The sequence below is a fragment of the Anser brachyrhynchus genome (genome assembly GCF_964034855.1).
Source record: "Anser brachyrhynchus genome assembly, chromosome: 1".
NCBI classification, from domain to species: Eukaryota; Metazoa; Chordata; class Aves; order Anseriformes; family Anatidae; genus Anser; species Anser brachyrhynchus.
Window position 1 is genome coordinate 2,135,064 of NC_137694.1, and position 18,204 is coordinate 2,153,267.

The window sequence follows — 18,204 nt, forward strand, 5'->3', positions numbered from 1 at the left end:
GCACCACTCAAACCCCTTTATCTCCGAGGTCGAAATTACATTGCCTCGTACGAAACGGCCACGTTTCACCAGTGGTCCCTCCCTTCCCCTCACAACCAACTCAATTAACTTTCAAGAAAAGGGCAATTTTATCACTGCTGTGTGTCGGAAAAGGGTTTTTTTTTTCCTATGGAAAATGAACATCTAAGAGTTGACTGACGTTGTATTCAGGGATAAATCTGAAGCCCAAACCTAGCCTTTTCTGAACAACTCTGATGAAATCTCTGCATAAACACATAGTTGTATTTTTAGGGGGATAAAGGGGATGTAAAGGAAGGCAGAAGGGAAGAGACCTGAACTGGAATCCATATTTTAAGATGACTTTTTATCCCTGTAGTGGCATAAATATAATTCTGGGTCTGAAACTTCTAAAATGTGGAGGTATCCGGAATCCAGGTTCAATTCCAGACTTGGCAGTGTGCGACTGGGTACCATGTACAGGAAGATAATGCTGCTTTTTCTTTAATACTATAGAAGATGCCCTAACCATTGCCTGCGTTTCTGCTGGCCTAGATACTGAACGCACATATAAGGGAAAAACCTATTCATATTTGCAGGAAATTTAGCAAATGATACAAATCCTTTTGCGACGCCTTAGCATTGGGGTTTCTACTGCCTGAGAAGTCATCAGCTGAGACAGAGAAGAAAGGGGATGCCCAGTGCTCTCTGGGGCCCAGAGAAAGCCTTGAAGAACATACCAAAAGTGGAAAAAACCCCAACAAACTCCAAATCGAAAGCACAACACCCAGGAAAATCTTGAAAGTCCTGTGGCCCTTTCTCAAATGGTCTGCTTTCTGCCGTAAACTTGAGCACATGCGATATAAATGTGTTCACTTGCAGAAAAGGACAGGGGTGCTGAGCTGCCTCCCAGGGGAACCACGAGCCGCTCTGCTCCAGCTGAGGTTTAGATCAAGCCAGGAGGGCAAAGAGCTCTGCAAAAGCCCAAGAGAAACAAATTTTCTGTGTGTGAGAAAAAACAACAAGACACAAAACCTATTACATCTTTCCCTGTTTAGAGGAGCCCGGGACTTCTGATGAAGTTCCTTAAAGCTGAATCATTTTGGATAAGGGGGACTGCCTACAAAGGCCAGAGATGGTGCAGAGAGTCACCAGCTGGGTTAGATCTCCTCTCCCATTGCCTAAGGATCACCCAGTTCTCTGCAAAGTTGAGGCAGGGAAGGAATTTAGTCCAGTTAACAGGAGGTGTAGGGAGAAGGAAGAGCAGCTGAGCACTCCTCATCTTTAAAAAGGCAAAACTGATAGTCAGCAAAGCATTTACAGATTTCTCTATGAGAGATATGATAGAAGTACAAACCACTTTTATCCTACATTGATACGAGTTTATGCTTTCTAGGTGTGAACAGTTATGTTTATTTTATAGTTTGAGTAGACCTTGGTAACTGGAGTCCCTGGGGTAACAGGAGAACTTGCTCGGGTAATTGTAAATTCAGGTGAGCAGGGCAGGGTTCGGATGCGTGAAACACCTTGTTTATGTAAAAGGGGAATCTGGATAATGAGCATTCAGGAGTCATCTGAAGAACAAAAGGATAAAACATATTTTGCAGATCACAGAAACCTGCCCTGAAAGAAAGAGGGAAGCAATGCAGTCATGAAAGCTATAAAAAAAAAAAAAAAAAGGGGGAATTTGTATTATGGGAAGAGATCTGCATTGCAGGTTCCTCAAAGCAGCTGATACAGATCAGGTATCTCGTGTGAGCCCCACAGTTCTCCGTGACGGCCCCCAGCAGCCCAAATGGCCCAGGAGAAAATCTCTTTGCCCATACGGGCTGGTACGCGTGCGCTCGCTATCATGAAAACTGCTGGTATGGCACATCATCCATCATGCAAGATCAGAAGGGGGGAACACGTTCTCTCCTCTCCCTTCCCTTCTAACTCCACATCAAATTACGCAGCTCTACAAGTCACAGCTCTGTTCTCTCCGTGGCTGTTCAGCCTGTACGGCAAAGACCCTCCGGAGAAGGGCCGGCTGCACCACGCCAGCCTCCAGCAGCGCTCGGTCAGCGGCTCATTATCTGGGTGCCAGTTGTTGTCAGCACGTGCTCAAGCCCTGTTCTGCCTGCCAAAAAAACTGGGCTAATTTATTTAACGTTTCAAAGGATCAGGGAAAAAAAAAATCGTTTAAAAAAGGAAAGATTGAATTTGGGAACTTTATTCCTTGGAGAGTTGGTAATGGATCTAGCGCTCTCACTCTCCGTCTCTCCCCCAGGCCTCAGCATTCATAACTTCCCCATGTCAATGTTATTATGAAAAGACTAATTCAATAATGAGATCATTCCCCATATGAGAGCCCAAGTAAATGAGGCACTCAGCCATACCTACTCACCCCCATCTGAGGGAGTCACACCACTCATAATTCAGTCTCCGAGCGATGGCCAAACAGTGACACCAACGATTTCCAGTGTTTGCAGTGGGTCACAGCTGAGCCTCATGCAAAACTTTTGCCATTTTATCTACATGCCTTAAACTGAAAGTTCCAGCCTCCTCCTTTGGCTATTTCTTGGGCTCAGCTGCCTGTTGCTGAACCAGCTGCTGCCACAGAGGCTCGGCCAACACAGCTCTGCTGATGGTCCCGTTTAGTTTTTGCTTTTACCCATGTGGTTATTCCTCAAGAGATCCTCCTTCAGTCAATAATGCAGCAAGACAAGATGAGAAACTTGCAGGGGAGCTGTCGTGTCCCTTTTTAGTTTTGTTTTAGTATTTTGAGAGCAACAGAACTTGAAAGGAGACAACAGCCCTGAGGTTCGCACACACTGCTGCAAGTGGCTAAAAATTTAAGCCTTCGACAAACCAAAATATTACTCACCTGGGCACGAATCAAGACCCTGGATTCAACCACCTTAAATTCCATGCAGGACTTCTACCTAGGAAGTTTTCCTTACCTGGGTTTAGGTCTTAAGGAAACCGCACCAATGGGAAGCCCCAAGCACAGACACTTTGGTGGGACCTCCACTGTGAGGTGATGCTGAGCTCCCACGTTGCTCTGAGTGCATCTCAACTGAACCTCCCACCCAACGAGGGGGAAAGTGAATATTTCAATTAACACTTCTGCGCCCCTAACTTTGTTGTATTCCTCCAGTTGCACACACAGTGAGTGGTGAAACCTTTGGAAGGAGCTGCCTCCCTGCACGAGGGCATCAAAATAGTAACAAAGACGACATGGGGCTCCCAGCTCACCTTGCAAAGTCCAGGTCAGCCTCACGGGACATGGTGATGTTGGTCAGGTTTTGCTGCAGGATGAAGATGTTCCTGCACATTTTCTTGATGCCAGATTCACTGATGCGCTTAAAATAGTGGGCGCCGTTGATAAGAATGCAGGAGATGAGGTGGCCCAAACCTGCGAGGGGGAAGAGAAAAACCAAACAACAAAGTCACAGGAGGAAGATATTTAGTAACAGTAATTTACTATAAAACCCACGAATGAGCACTGTTAAAGGGTGCATGTGAACTGGAACAGGAGATCCACCAGACTCTATCTGGACACTGCCTTCACCTTTCCTGTGAATTTTAGTAGGACTTTCCTCAGGGTTTCCTTTGATAGCAAAAATATATTAAAAAAAAAAAAAAAAAAAAAAACATATAGTAACAGTAAGAAAACTCAAAGTTGCTTTATCATAGCCATTGGTATTACAGGATGCTGCCAGATTTATCATCAGGCTTCGCAAAATGTCCCTTTCAGTCCCTCTCTCTAGCAGATCAATGGACCGCTATTGCTCCTACAAAATATTAATATTTTAATCTATTACCAAGGAGTGGTATTTCTTCACGGTAAACTCTCTGCAAGAGCAGAAGTGAGCTGCATTTCAATGCACTCGATGTGCAGTCTCCCTCTGATCAGTCCTGAACAGTTTCTTGTTCCTGAATGATGTCTCCATCTCCCCTCTGCTGCTAAAGGACAGAGCTGGCTGCTGAGTCACAGCCAGCCCCAGAATGATGTATCCACCACTCATGTTGCACTACAAACTCCCCAAAAACTCCAGCCCAATTCACTCAGTACAGAGGTCAGTACAAGAGTAGACACTGATAAGAAGACCTGATTAAAAAATGCGCTTATTGGGAGCTACACAGGTTTGTGGGGGACGTTCAGAGATACTGAGAGCCTTCTTTAGGACCAGCGGTGGTCAGAAGACGACTAGCCAGGCTTGCAAAGCCTTGATCCCTGCTGACATACCGTTCTGTGCAACGGGTGCATCTCCAGTGCCCCCTCTCTCCTGACTCTGTCAGCCACCACGTGAAAGGACACGCACCCCGGCATGCTGGCAAGACAACCGTGCGTCAGCGCCACAAATAAATACAGGGGAGATGAACCGAGACGTGATTTATATTCTCCAAGGTAATCACGACAGATGAGACATCCGAAGAGCTAATGTTCTCGAAATTTAATTTTAGTAATGGAATAGCTACACTTTGGGTAGGAACTGTGCCATAATAGAACTGTGCTCGTAATATATGCACGTACCCTACGGCTTCCCAAGCACAAACTGTCCTGCATGTACACCACCTTACTGCCTTCCTGCTCAGCACGGGCCCACTGCTCTTATCCAGTCAGATACACTCAGAAATGGTATGGGGGCAACAAGATTTGACTGTCCTATGTTTGCATGTTTGCACTTACCGATTTGCTGTAGATGCGTGAGAGACAAAGTTGTGTTTTTGCAGGAGAATGGGGTTTTGCAGTGGAGAATTCCACTAACCTTGCATATTCAAAAGTGATTGTGCAGGCACAACAGGGGCATGGCAGTGGGAAGTACGTTAAGCAGGTAAGGGGAAGGTCCCACTGTCCCAAGGTAAGGAGGATAGCTAAGAAAAACAGGACGAGCAGTGCGAAATCAGTAAAAACAAAAAATCACGGGCCCTCTAGTCATGAGAGAAGGAAAAAAAAGGAAAAGGAGAAATTAAGGGTTGGTCAAAAAAAATTGTACATGTATGGTATAGTAATAAGCATCGAGTAGTTTGTGAACCTGTAGTACTCAGCCAGAAGGAATCAAGCATCGGGTAATAGGGAACATAAGGTTATGATCTACTTTTTCTGGGTGCTCTTGCTTGCAGGACCCCACCATTGCAATCACGAATAAAATAACTTCACAGAAGACCCCGTCTGAGAAAATTATTGCGGTTTTTCTCACAGATGGCAACAACACCACACGCGCCTTACCCCCAGAAAGAATACTTCAGAGCTTTGCAGTGATAGTGAAACTTCTTTTTGTAAGAACCAAACGTTTACAAGTCCGTTGTCAAATGTCTGACCTTCGAAAATGTACTGGAACTTGTGCTGCTGGAGGCTGGCGCTCATGGCTTCCTCGATAGCACTGATGTCCTTGTTGAGCCGGACAACCAGGGGGTCGTAGTCCATACTCTCCACGTTGGCGACGATGGCATAGTTCCCTTGTTTAGCCAGCGGGATCAGGTAGTGGAAGCAATGAACTCTGCGAGACAGAAGAGAAATGTTACCCTGCAACAAGCCCGCCATTAAGATATCAGTGGGTGTTACTCGAAAATGGTTCCAGGTAGGAAAAACACCAACGCAGAACGCTTATTTTCATGGAGAGCAATGCCAGCGGTGTCAACTGAACAATTCTGCATGCTCAGGTCACCTGAAACCTGTGCAGACCCCAGACAAGGCAACGAAAGCCCATTGACGGGAACACACCTCAAGAGGCATCATGATTTGGATGGAGCAGAGTATGTCTTCGCCTCTTGGTTTTGGTTCCTCAGCTAGGATTGTTAAAAAGGATAACTGCAGGGGCCGATCCCATGTGAGCAAAACACCCCCCATGGTCTGCATGCCAACTTGCAAAGCCTCTCCTGAATCAACGTGCAGCTCCAGGGGGCTTGGAGGATGCACGAACCTTTCTGTGCTCTTTTTCCCTTGCTTTGTTATGAAGGTCAAACAAAAAGTTTTTTTTTTTTTTTTCATCTCATCACCAGTCCATGAAAGCCTTGAAAGTTTCCGTTTTAAAAATAATTAACTCATTTTTTTCATGCATTAGCCAGTCCCCAAGCAATATTTGATAAGCAGTATTTCCACAACACTTCCAAAGGGGTTAAGGCTGCCAAGAAGGGCAGTTGTTCCTTTTGTTTCTCCCTCCAAACACCAGCACGTTTGTGCTGACCTTGACACGGCTTTGCCATTAGGTCTTCTGAAAGCATCGCTGATTACACTGTGCAAAAACATTATAAATCGGATGTTGCAGGGATACAGAGGGGCTGCTGAGAGTAGTTAAGCTCTCTTGAAAATAAATCCTTTATTTTGGGAATAATTAAATTAAAAAAAAAAAGAACTACAAAAACCAAGCACGTTGCTTGATCATGACACTGTATTAAACACACCTTAGGCAAAGTGTTATCTTTCAATTTTCCTTCCAAAGTTCAAGCAGATAAAAAATAGTAGTTTTAAGAAATGAGTGGTTATGTCTGCATTAAGTGCATCCTTCTCTTGACTTGTCATCGTCCTATCTTGAGAGGTGAATACAAAGGACCCTTTATTAACAGATCTGACCTACACCATCACAGTAAAATGCCAAGTGCCTTTTCACCAGGTTCTCCAACCTCACACGTGCTGGTTCAGCAGCACTTTAATATTGATGCCTAAATGACAACTCCTTGCATACTTTATAAGCTCTAAGAGCAGTTAAAATTGGAAAAAAGAGTGAGCCAGGGGACATTAACTGATAATTATCAGGCCAAGACCGTGCCTATTCCCAAACTTTTAACACTACCACGACTTCTTTCTTTCCTATTTGCCTGCCAAGCTGGTCCGTAGGCAATGTGCCCTGACATCATCTCTTCCATCAGGATCGGCACACTGAGACGTAAAATTCACACCGGCCTGGCTCAAACAGCGGGAGAAGTGTTGGGGTGTGAGAAGCTGTGTTGGTACGTTCTGGCTTTCAAGTCCCCATCCTCCTGGAAAATGTCCTTGAGGTGGCCATCACAAGCAAGCTCACTTTAGGGCAACCCCAAGAGTAAAAACATTTGCACCCATTAGCGCCTGCAACTGTGTAATGCCATATAGCTTCGGTTTTTATAGGAAAACAGTGTAATAGATTAACTAATCTAAAATTCCACGGTTATTTGTAACAAAGCGAATGGTTAATGATCTGAACGTGCCAACAGATTTCATTTAAGGAAGCAGGTATTAAAATAAGGGGCAGGTTCTCAGTGACCACTGTCCTTGGGGCATGCCCAGCTGGCAGTGGAGGAGCAGAAGCCAACCCCAGGCTGGTGCCAACCAGCATCTGGCAAAGCTGGGAACGAACGGGGGGTCCTACAGGAGGAGAAAGCCACGGGGATAAGTGCAGAGCCTCAGATCCCTTTTGCTGTTTGCTTGTGTTTTCTTGGACTGCACCTGCAACAGCAAGAGGCTGGATAAATTCCCAGGCTCTTCACAAACGTGCTGAGCGCCTGTTTAAAGCGCAAGGCTCCTGTGGATGAACACACGCTGTGCTGTGCACCTTGCAAGTGGCACGGATCTGGGGAGCTGGTGTGGGAACGCAGAGAAATCTGCTCAGAGCAGCCACCAGACGGATTTTGCTCTGTTGCTGCAGGGGGTTGCGAATGTGGCGTGATGAATGCAGGGCAGCTCCTGCCCTGCCAGGGATCCTTTTGGTTGCAGCATCTCTCCTTCTCACTCCTTGCCACCCGTTGCACAGATTAACAGGCTACAGTGTATTTACAGCATTGAACTTGGGATGCTGATAGAAGCACTGGAGGTTGGCAATGGTCAACTCCAACATCCCAGCAAAAATTGCCCTGACTTCCATTTGCACTTATTTTGCTTAACCCACGTGCGATGGAAATCCACAGAGGACCGTGGCCAGAAACCCATTCCACGAGCCTAGGTTGGCTGTGTTACCTTGCACCACGCCGCAGCTGGAAAGCTGCTCCATTTCCATACTTTAACAATCTTTTCCTCAAACCCTTCAAGCCCCAGCTCATTTGTGATGCTTGCAACCAAGTGGCCAGCAGGTGATGGATAGCGGGTTGAAGGGCTGCTGACAATAACGAACGCATATTTTTTTAAAGCTCCTTCACGAGAGCTCTGCCAATGTACACGAGGACACAATTATGGCTCAGGATATGTCAAAGCAGAACAAACCAGCGGCCCATCAAGTCTCATTGCCTGTCTCTGACACCCGCTTATATTTGATGCTTCAGAGAAAGGGAAGCAATGAAAACACACCTGGCCAACACGACGCACAAGGGACAAATGTCTTCCCAGCCCCAGAGTGGACAGCTGGCAGCCTGAAGAAAGGGATTTGCTGCTTTTGATCTTTGCATGTGTAGTCAGAGACATCATAAAACTATCCAGCCCTTTAGAAAATCCAGCTGGTGCTTACCTCTTCTTCCCCAGTTTCTGTTACTGTTTGAAAAAGGAGCAAGAAAAGCTCCTATCTGCAATCCAAAGCTCAATGGCTGATAAATATGCAGGCACCTGTTAGACTTTAAAAGCATTGTGCAATTATCTAAGGACAAAGACTCTGAAAACCCATTTTTCCTAGTTTTTGACACTAGATGCAGGCCACCCTATGAAATTCCAGTTTCGGTGTCCTGCCTCTGTCCCTCATTTGGCCATCCACGGCGATGGGACCTGGCATTTCTGGGCACGCCTTTGATCTCTTCAATGCTACAGCAGGCAAATATACCTGTCTCAGGTGCCATAACATGTTTCCTGCGCACAATCCTACCCTGTAGCCCCCCAGCTCACTCATAATCCCCAAATTCAGGGCTATTACCTGACTTCCAAATGCAGAACCAGCAGGCAGCGGTCAGCCATCTCTTGGAAAGACCTGGCCAGCTCGCTCAGGGTTTGCAGGATCTGTTCGGACGCAGGGAGGTGCTCCGTACTGGCGTGGCTGTCCTGGCCAGGAGACATGGCTAGCAAGAGAAGACAGGATTAATTTGTGACGTATTTCATCAATACCACTTGGCTTTAGCAGCTACAGCATCTCAACTGCTTCCATCCTAAGCGCGCACGCTCTCGTCCACCTTTGGCTGAGCAATGAAGTCTGTAATTTGGGAGTGTGAGAAGCAACAAACTGCTTCTGCAATTGATTAAACTCCAAAATGAATCTGAGGGGTTTAATCAACCACCAGAATACATTTGCTTGGAAGATATTGCTCTGTGATGAGTATTTCTGCACTTGCAAAATCCAGGAACATTTATCTTACTTTGCGCGGAGTGAGGAAAGAGCTGCTCTGGAGCCAAAGCACGGCACCGACAGCATAGGTGGTCCTTTTTGGTCACCTCAGACTTCCCCAGGAGAATTTCAAGTAAACCCTTGTTTGACCCATCCCTCCACAGGCAGCTGGGAGCCTTCTTTGTTCTTGTGAATAAAACACAGCTCTTAATGCAGTAAAGCAAACAGCAGGCAACAGATATGAGTTGCTCTTGGACCTGTCTCCAAGGCTGACACCTGAAGAAAGGTGCTGTTCCTGCACACCAGACAACTGGAAAAAAAACAACCTCTTTATTCAGCACATGCAACATTTAAAAAAGTCCTGGCAAGTGGAGCCATTTCATCATTTACTTCTCGCCACCCCACTGTGAGCCAGGAGACAAGTGGTATTTCTGCTTCGTGGGCAGCAAACTCGGAGAAGAGCAGCTTGGCCATGGCCACAGTCATGGAACTGCTGTCCTGCAAATACCATCCCCAACGATGAGCTAACCAGGTCTAACTTCTGCAGATACATCTGTATCCCTCCCGCTGAGACCTCTTTAAAACACAGTTATCATAAACTCTGCCCTAATTACAGAAAGAAAATCTCAAATATCAGTTCAAATCCTCGTTCAAGCAGCCCTTTAGAAATGACTTCTTGCATAGGGTGATTAGCAACGTCTAAATTAAGCAGACCTACATAAGGCACCTTCCAGCTGAATTAAACAGTGCGATGGCAAAGGATGTCCTGGGTCACCACGTCTGGCCTGCAAGCGCTGTGTCCCGTGGCCTTGAGTAGAAACTCGTGTGCCATATGAAAGTCATTCAAGTCTCTACCCTCCATGCCTCCCTCGGTGGCTCCCGGAAAACCTCTGGCAGTGAAGCTGGAGGTTAGGAACTAAATTCTAGCCTAAACGTAGTCACTGATGTTATATATTTGGTTCTTCATATGCCAGCATTATTCTTTGCCTTGTGGAGTTTGCCATCACCAGCATTTAGCTTCTGCTGCACTATAAGGATGAACTCCTGGAGAGGTGGGCAAAGCAACCTGCTTTACCTTCTGCCTCTGAGAAAGGCTTGCCATCCCCTCTTCACCCAAGACCGATTCTCTGCACCCCTTCCAGGCTCAATTATATTTTCTTGAGCACCAGTAACCAGAGCTGTGTGCTGTATTTGAGCTCTCACTACTGCTGCAACGGGACTAGAGCTTTCCCATCTCCCTCGGAAATACTCTTTTGCTCTGGTATCTGATTTTTTCATTGCTTTACATTTTCCGCTCATATTTGTTCTGTGGTCGACCTGAATAATGGAGGCGCTTGCTGGCAGTAAGAAATTTCTTGTTTTCCCTGTCCTTGCACTGCTGTTTGGTACATGACAAACACTTAGCCAGACACCAACGCAACTCCGCGCAGGAAGGATTTGTACATCACCAAGGAACTGTTGACAACAAACTTCCATTGTGATGGAGCCTGACTAAATAAATGTCACTTGGCTCTGTTTGTATAGCCAAAGACCTGCTTTGAAAGGGGAACCTACGCGGAGCTTTGGATTCGCACGTAAAATTAAACACCCCTTCAGATCTAGCCTGAAAAGCAAAACCAAAACAAAGAGAGAAAAAATCCCAATCTCTTTTGTGTGAAGCAGGTTGAAATAGAGGTAAACATGTAAGACAGACAAGTACAATTAAAGGAGTGTGACAAAGCAAAAGGAGAAGACTGCACAGAGCAAAGTGCCTAATTGCGCATCTAATTTTACTGTGAATTACAACAGGGAAAACCCTGCCTGGACAAAGCCGAGTGCAACACAGCTCCGGGAAGCTGCCTCCTTCAGCAGCTCCTCCCATCGCAGCAATATTTATGAAGTTTCACACCAACAAAGAGGCAGCAATGGGTAAAGAAATTCAGAGCTTGGCAAATACTGCTGAAAATAATTAACTGGCCCGGAGTGTTAAAGAGAAATAATCCATTCACCGTAAGGATTCCTCCCTGGCCCTGGCACACTCCGACACTTCTCCAAGCATCGTTCTGCTCGGTGAGAAAAACAAGACAAAATCAAATTATCAGTGGGTTGAACGGCTTATTTACACAGCCTCTACTTCCAGATAATGGCGTTGGGAGATGACTCGGGGAGGCACTTTGAGCTGTTTGTCCAGCTGCCACCCACCTTTCAAGCCCCCCAGTGACATTGGTTTCCCTGGGGTGGCAGGACTTTGGGATCAAGCGGAATCAGGTCTAAGCGTGCTTATCTGGTCACAGCAGAAAGCAGGAAACCTTCCCTGTATTATGATGGGGAAAACAATCTATTTTTAGTTAAAAAAAAAAACTAAATTTTGACAGGTTTCTATCAGTCTTGTTCCTGGAGCTGGACGCGCTGTTACGCCGCAGGAACGCCGCTGCAGCCTTGGGTCACTCCTGCAGTGCCTCCCTGCAAGCGATAGAGATGGATGGACCCATCATCCGAAATGCAGGAGTCAGCTAATTTCTGCACTGGAGAGATAGACACACATTTTTTCTGCTCTCCAGAATTCATTTACAGCAATTTAAGTGAAGCTGTAATTATATTTGTCAGCGGAGTTAAGAGGAGGAGGGAGACGGGGATGATCTGTGCCTTGGTTAAAGCCAGAGCACTTCTGGCTTTGTTTTTATGGGTGCTCAGTGCCCCCGCTGAAGGAGGAAGACTGAGTGCTGGCTCGAGGCATGTGTCTCCATTTCTCCCTCGCAATATGAGGGCGCTGAAGTGTACCTTCGCTTTTTGAGATTAAAAGACTTTCCGAGCCCACCACTTGTCCTTTCTCCTTCTTTGCACATCCCAGAAGGATCGTCCCACTGCTGCGCTAGCCAAGGAGAAAATCCCATTTCTTTAAGTCTCGCTCAGGAGACACGAACCCACAGAAGGAGCTTTAGCAGCATGAGATAATCAGAGCCTAAAATATTACAGGGTATTGAATAAAAATGTAATTTGGAACTGGTTTTGGAGGTGGCCAGTTCTTTGGGCAGACACGATCCAAGGGTGACCCTGCACTGACGGACCTCCAACCCACCTGAATGCCTCTGGGCTCAAAGAGCCGAGGGAGGTATCTCCAGCTGAAATGCTAGAGAAGCAGTACCATAATAAAACAAAACAAAATTCAGCCATGCATTTCTTCTTGCCCTTCTCCTCCTTCGTAAGTACCTTGGCCCATTTAGACCAAGCCAGCCACGAGCCCTCCTAGCCAAGAAAATACCCAACGGTTGGGTAAACAGCAGCCAACGACTGGCTCCGCAGCCCCTTATCATTTTTCAGCCTAAACAGATGAATTTCAGTTGTCTTACGTCGGCTTCCTGTGCTGCTGGATAATAATTACAGTTTTGTCTGGGATTTCTTTTGCTTGCTGTAAGCACGGCCAAGATATCCCACTCCAAGGAGAAGGAACATTTCATTCCGGCAAACCTGAGAAAAATAAACTTAACACACTACTTGTCACCCATGATTTCAATCATTTTGCAATTCAATGCGATGCTGGTGCCTCTTGACAGATTGTGCCTTGTAAATCGATGGATGTAAATTCCCAGACCTCTGGAATATTAAACAAAACCTGCCGCGTCGCCCATAAACAAACCTCTGTAACCAATCAAGGTCTACAATAGCACGTCCTGCCCGCTCCCTGCTTGAGCAGAGCGACTGCTAACAGATTTGAGTGATTTAATAGTGGAAGGAAAAAAAATCAATCTAAGGTTACAGGCTCTGCTTCAGCTCCGGTGCAGCCTGAACCTGGGAAATAAACCTGCAACACGCTCAGACTTTACGTACAGCACTATACGTGTTTGCTTAACAGAGGGAAGGGGAAACGCTCACGGAGAAGTTTTACATCTCTGCTGGGAGAAAAACTCTTATTTGGAAAAGAGACGCAGTCTGAAACCTTTGCTGTGTCCCACAGGTAGCATTAAGGAGCAGCTCACACCTTTTAAAATTTTAATTCTTGCTCCCTTCCTCTCTGCAAGAGGAAACCCCCAAATAATCATTAATAAACGGATGCAAAAGGAAATTGTTATGGATCAAGTGCTGAACTATGTCTTTGGAGACTTGGGGTTAACTCCCATGTCTGCTGGAGACTTTTCTGGGGATCTGGGCTTGCTCTCTCTATGCTTTCGTCCTTAGCAGATGAAACCTGGGAACGTGTCTTTATCCATCACTGCCATGCAAGCTGACTCCAAGCTCTCTGTGTCTCTTGTCCTTACAGCTTTCAGCACCACGAGGTGACACTGTCACTGGGAGACAAATTGGCTATTGTAATGGATTTTATGTGTATTTAAAAGAAAGAGCACTAGATAAAGTTGGGAGGAATTAGATCTGTGTATTATATATACATTTTTTAAGGAGGTATGAGCATGGCAGTACAGCGTCCACATTAGATCCAACACCAAGGACTGACTTCAGCGAGATTTATGAAGGCAGGCATATTCCAGGAGACTTCTGTCTCCTGAAGCCGAAGGACAGGAGGAAACTAACATTTTTCTAATAGGTCACCATCAAAAAATCACCTCTCTTCCTATTAAGTCGTGCTCTGCCAGTGTGGGCCAGAGTTGGGTACTGGAAAGCTGCTGCCGTTGCGGTGTTGGTGAGGAAGGGCTTGGTGGGGCAGCAGGAATGTCACCGAGATGCCTACAGCACCGACACAAGGGATGGAAAGCAGCAATGGGGCATTGCCTCGGCACAGCTCTACGGAGATGGGAGCCAGGAGATACGTCAGGACTTGCTGGAGATAAAAAATCCTAAATAACTACAGAGAGCCAGACAAAGCAAATCAACTCAAATGATTTTCTCTCTGTGGGAAAAACTACCAGGACCCTGCTCTCAAGCCGCTTTTCTTTTTGTGGTTACACATCTTTCCTCCCACTTTGATCTCTTATTGCTCTTGAGATGCCGCCTCGATCTAATTTAGAGTCTAAGCTCTCCGAGGAGCAGGGGCCTTCTCTTTTTATCCTGTTGCAAAGCGCTCTGCACACCTGTGGTGCTCGAGAAATAATGAACAACAACAACTATATGCAACCCATATGGCCACTTGGACCAGCTTCTGGCTGCGAGAGTATTGTTTGAAGCTCTAAGGCATAGATCACTCACTGCCTGCCTTTAACTGGCTCTGTTTGGGGAGCTCAGCGCTGCAGCTCTGCAGAAAAGCAGTGGAATGAGCCACAAAATCTGGAACTGGATTTGGCTTTTTCCGAGTTTCGCGAGACTATTTCAGAGCTGCAGAGCTTTGGGAACCAAAGCTAGATTCTGTTTTGCCATCCTTCCCCTTCCTTTTCAGAAGTACGTCTGAACCTTCGGGCCCCCTAGATGCGGAGGATATTTATGCAGCTACTGCTGCACTGCTCCCTTTTACCTAGATCGCTCTCTTTCTAGATTTTAAATAGGGAGGGAAATCAAGATGAGCAATGACATCTCCCAAGACTTCCACGCACCTGGCACCTACGGATTTTTGATGTCGGCTGTCTTCTTCACACAAACTTTGAACTAAAATGCATTCCCTAGCCTATCCTGGCAAGGATCTGGCTCTGCACATCAGCATGCTGACCTTCCCTTCCATGACGTTGGGTAAGGTTAACTCTTGTCACCAAGCGCGGCCGAGCAGCTTATAGACGAAAGCAGGAGCCGACGAGCAGAGGTGAGGGCACTCAGCACCCACCTAAGCCATGCACTGAGTCTCCCATGCACTGGGTGCAACCCTCCTCCTGGAAAAAAAAGCGAGCAGCCCGGACCTGGGCAGAGCTCTGAGATCTGGAGAACACCTCCCACGTGCAGGCGGGATGGGGATGCAGCCGACTGTACCGATCGATATGGGAAGAACAGGCATTCTTGTTAAAATAAAGCAAATACCAAGAAAGGACAAACTTGAACAGGTGAGGACCTTTCAAACAAGAGATACGAGGCTGGAATTTTCTAAGTACTCAGCACTGCTCTGGCTCACCTTTTACTGGGATCATCGGCAAAACCGCTCATCGATGCTCAAGGGGCAACGTTATGTCAACGCTTAAAGGCTAAGCAGAGGTAAAGACCAAGCAAGCTCAGGGAGAGCTTCTCACTGACATTAGTCGTACTAATGTGACATGCTATGACCACTACAGAGTCCTGCTATTCCTACTAACGAATCTGGTTCATCAGCAGAGGTAACTGGGATCACATCAGAAGATCCTTTAAGGCAGGGATTTCCCTTTCCAAATCTCCTTGAGGTTCTGATGAGAACGGAGGAGGAAAGGGAACTTGTGTGCCAGACCTGAGCAAAGCAAGACAAACTTGAAGGGTGGTCTTGAGAACATCCTTCCATGCCTCTCTGCCCACTCCACGTTAAAAATTGAAGTGCAGGAGAGGAACAATGTAACCGTGCTGGAAAAAAGCATTGCGACCTCATTTGCGATGAGTGGTGATAAGCAGGCTGGGCTGCAGCCCCCATCAGTTCAGTAAACACTAATGATGAGGAGAGCACAGACTGTCACCAGTGATAAAGAACAGGCTAAACACTCTATTAGTTTTTCATTTTGTGAATTAATGTTTTTTATGGCGTGTGTACACTCGCTAGTTAATGAATTGTCTCGTTAGAGGTGCCTGCAGAGCTCCTCGTCTGCCTCTGCTGGCAGGCATAAATTTCGCAAGGAAATTACCACTTTTAAAAAGGCAATAACTCCTCTAAAAGTGGTTTGTTTTCCATTAGTTTCTGCAAATATGCAGCCTCGAGAAAGGGATTGTAAGGGGGGAAAAAAAAAAGAGCTGGAGGGGCAGGACAAAAAGCGTGGTGGGACGGTCTAGCTCCATCTAGCTCTATCGTGCAACAGCCTGCTGGAAGGTTGGGTTGCTGAACACTTTCCTTTAAATAATCTGCATTCGAGTCTGGAAAGGGCTTGGGTAAAAAGAAAACCAACAAAAAAAGAGATATTTGGTTCATTTAAAAAGTCAAAAGAGACAAAAAAAGATATTTTTTTTCCCCTAAACGAAGCAAAATCGTGCAGGTGCAGCTACGAGCAGGAGAGCTATCTCAGTTGAAGACTGAATATATCGCGATCTCTTTGAACAGGCCAGGGTTTGCTGCTCCAGTGCTCTTCAACTAAGAAAATTCCTCTGTGTTAGAATTTCTTGGTTTCAGTAATTTATAACATAATTTTCTCCTTCTTTACCCCACAGAAATATTTCTCGGGCTTGATTCTATTATCAAAGAAGAAACCTGATTTAGAAAGCTTAGGGAAAAACCCCACATTAATCTGCTTTTGAGTTATAGAAAGCATTTTTTTTGCCTCTTCAGAGTTTTGCACCCTTCTCTGTCCTTGGCTAGCCAAAAACAGCCATGTGCTTTGCCTCGTCTTCATTAAACCAGGGCAAAACCACAGCTCCACTGACATCAACTTCCATCAAGCCACAGTGAGGCCAAAAATTCATCCCTGAATTAATTTATTTTCCTACTAAAGTCAGCAAGAGCTTTGTCACTGGCTTCAATGGGGAGAGAAGACCCTATAAAAATTGTCCACACTTGAGTTGAGGGGTAAAAATGAGTGGAAGGAAACCAAAAAGCTCCAGGCCAGCTGCTTTACAGGAGGCACCACGTCCTTAGAGCCGATGGAGATGATTTCAGCTCAGCTGTTAATAACCAATGCTTCCCGGCACTCGGAACACACATAATGTACATATCATCAAATTAACGACATTTCAATGGTATCTGACTCAGAGCATGTCGGCTCGGCCGTTAACTCACTGGCAGGCATCGGGCAGGAACGCTGGGCGTTTATGAAACCTGCAGAAAAAAATCGCACGAAGATGTGAAGCAAAGCAGAGAGGACCAGCAGGCTTTTATGTGCTGCCTTCATGTACGATTCTCCCCAAGCCGCTGTTAGGATCTGTCCTAAACTGAAATGTTTAATTTCGTTGACAGCTGAAAGAATAAGGAGACAAACAGGTGTTGGCCACTTGGGTTAATATTAAAAAGAAAAAACGACAAAGAGTTGTCAACCTGCACATAAGGCTTCCTCTGAGCTAGAAAAGAAAAATCAGTGATTGGTGTTAGGATGCTTGTAAAGCAGTATAATTATGCCTTGACATGAAAACTGACGGATCAAGATAATTTGTTAGGGCACTGGTCAGCTTGGCCAGGAGAGGCGGTAATGCAGCAAACCATCTGAGATGTCCAAAAGCAAATACAAGCAGCAACCTTTTTCCTTTTTTTCCTCCCTTATACTGTGCTGTATCTTGCCAATAAATGCCCTGAAAACCGATTTAGCATCATTGCAGAATTTCTGTGGGTAGAAGATGTCCTGAGAGGGATGAATTTCTAAAAGGACCTTAAACCTCCCAGTCTTTTGGACTCACTGGAAGAGTGAGAAACAGAAATGCTGGTGTTCTGATGGCAAAACTACTCTTCTTCGTGGTGAGTGTGATTTTCTCCAAGTCCCACGTGAATACAGATGCAGGTTAGATGAGAACAATCCTCTAGTCCACGCGTTGTGCAAAGTGGCTCACTCACTGGTGATGTCAATGGTTGGCCACACTCCTGTCGCCTAGTTTTGGAAAGGATTTTGCCCCTTCCACTCTAGAGGAAGCTGCTACCCCTAACACCCCAGGGAGAAGCAGGTGGATTTACTGCCATTAATCTTTGACACCAGTGAGTCATTCTCTTCAGAAGAGACAAACACATCTTAATGCGTGATCCAACTGGTGTGGACAGCAGGCTCTTCGGAGTTATTTCTACAAAAACCTTGATTTCCTGGTATTACTCATGAGAGATCCTCACTTTAAAATGGTTTGAAAGCACTGCTAATTAGGTCACTTATTTACATGACAATCCCCTGCGTTTAAGGCTGGTGGGTGGGAAGAAAGAAAGCAGGAACAAGAGTAATTAGTGTAATCATGACGGTAAGCTAAGTGCTGACCCCAAGGCCCCAAGATCAATACTGGGACTGCATCCCGGTGGTGTGCCTATTGTCTGAGATAAAGAACCATAAATGCTGAGCATCCAGGTCAGAAAAAC

General features: G+C 45.9%; 1 protein-coding gene across 3 annotated transcripts in view; it reads right to left on the bottom strand.

Annotated features, from left to right (window-relative positions):
- Nucleotides 1-18,204, bottom strand: part of EXOC4 (exocyst complex component 4) — a 380,649-nt gene that overhangs the window by 22,531 nt on the left and 339,914 nt on the right. For all 3 annotated transcript variants that reach the window (XM_080577978.1, XM_080577977.1, XM_080577979.1), the window contains 3 exons: nt 8,793-8,934; nt 5,305-5,483; nt 3,235-3,394 (listed from right to left, as the gene is read on the bottom strand). In XM_080577978.1, the coding sequence (XP_080434104.1) occupies nt 3,235-3,394; nt 5,305-5,483; nt 8,793-8,934 (481 nt within the window). The remainder of the gene's footprint in view (nt 1-3,234; nt 3,395-5,304; nt 5,484-8,792; nt 8,935-18,204) is intronic.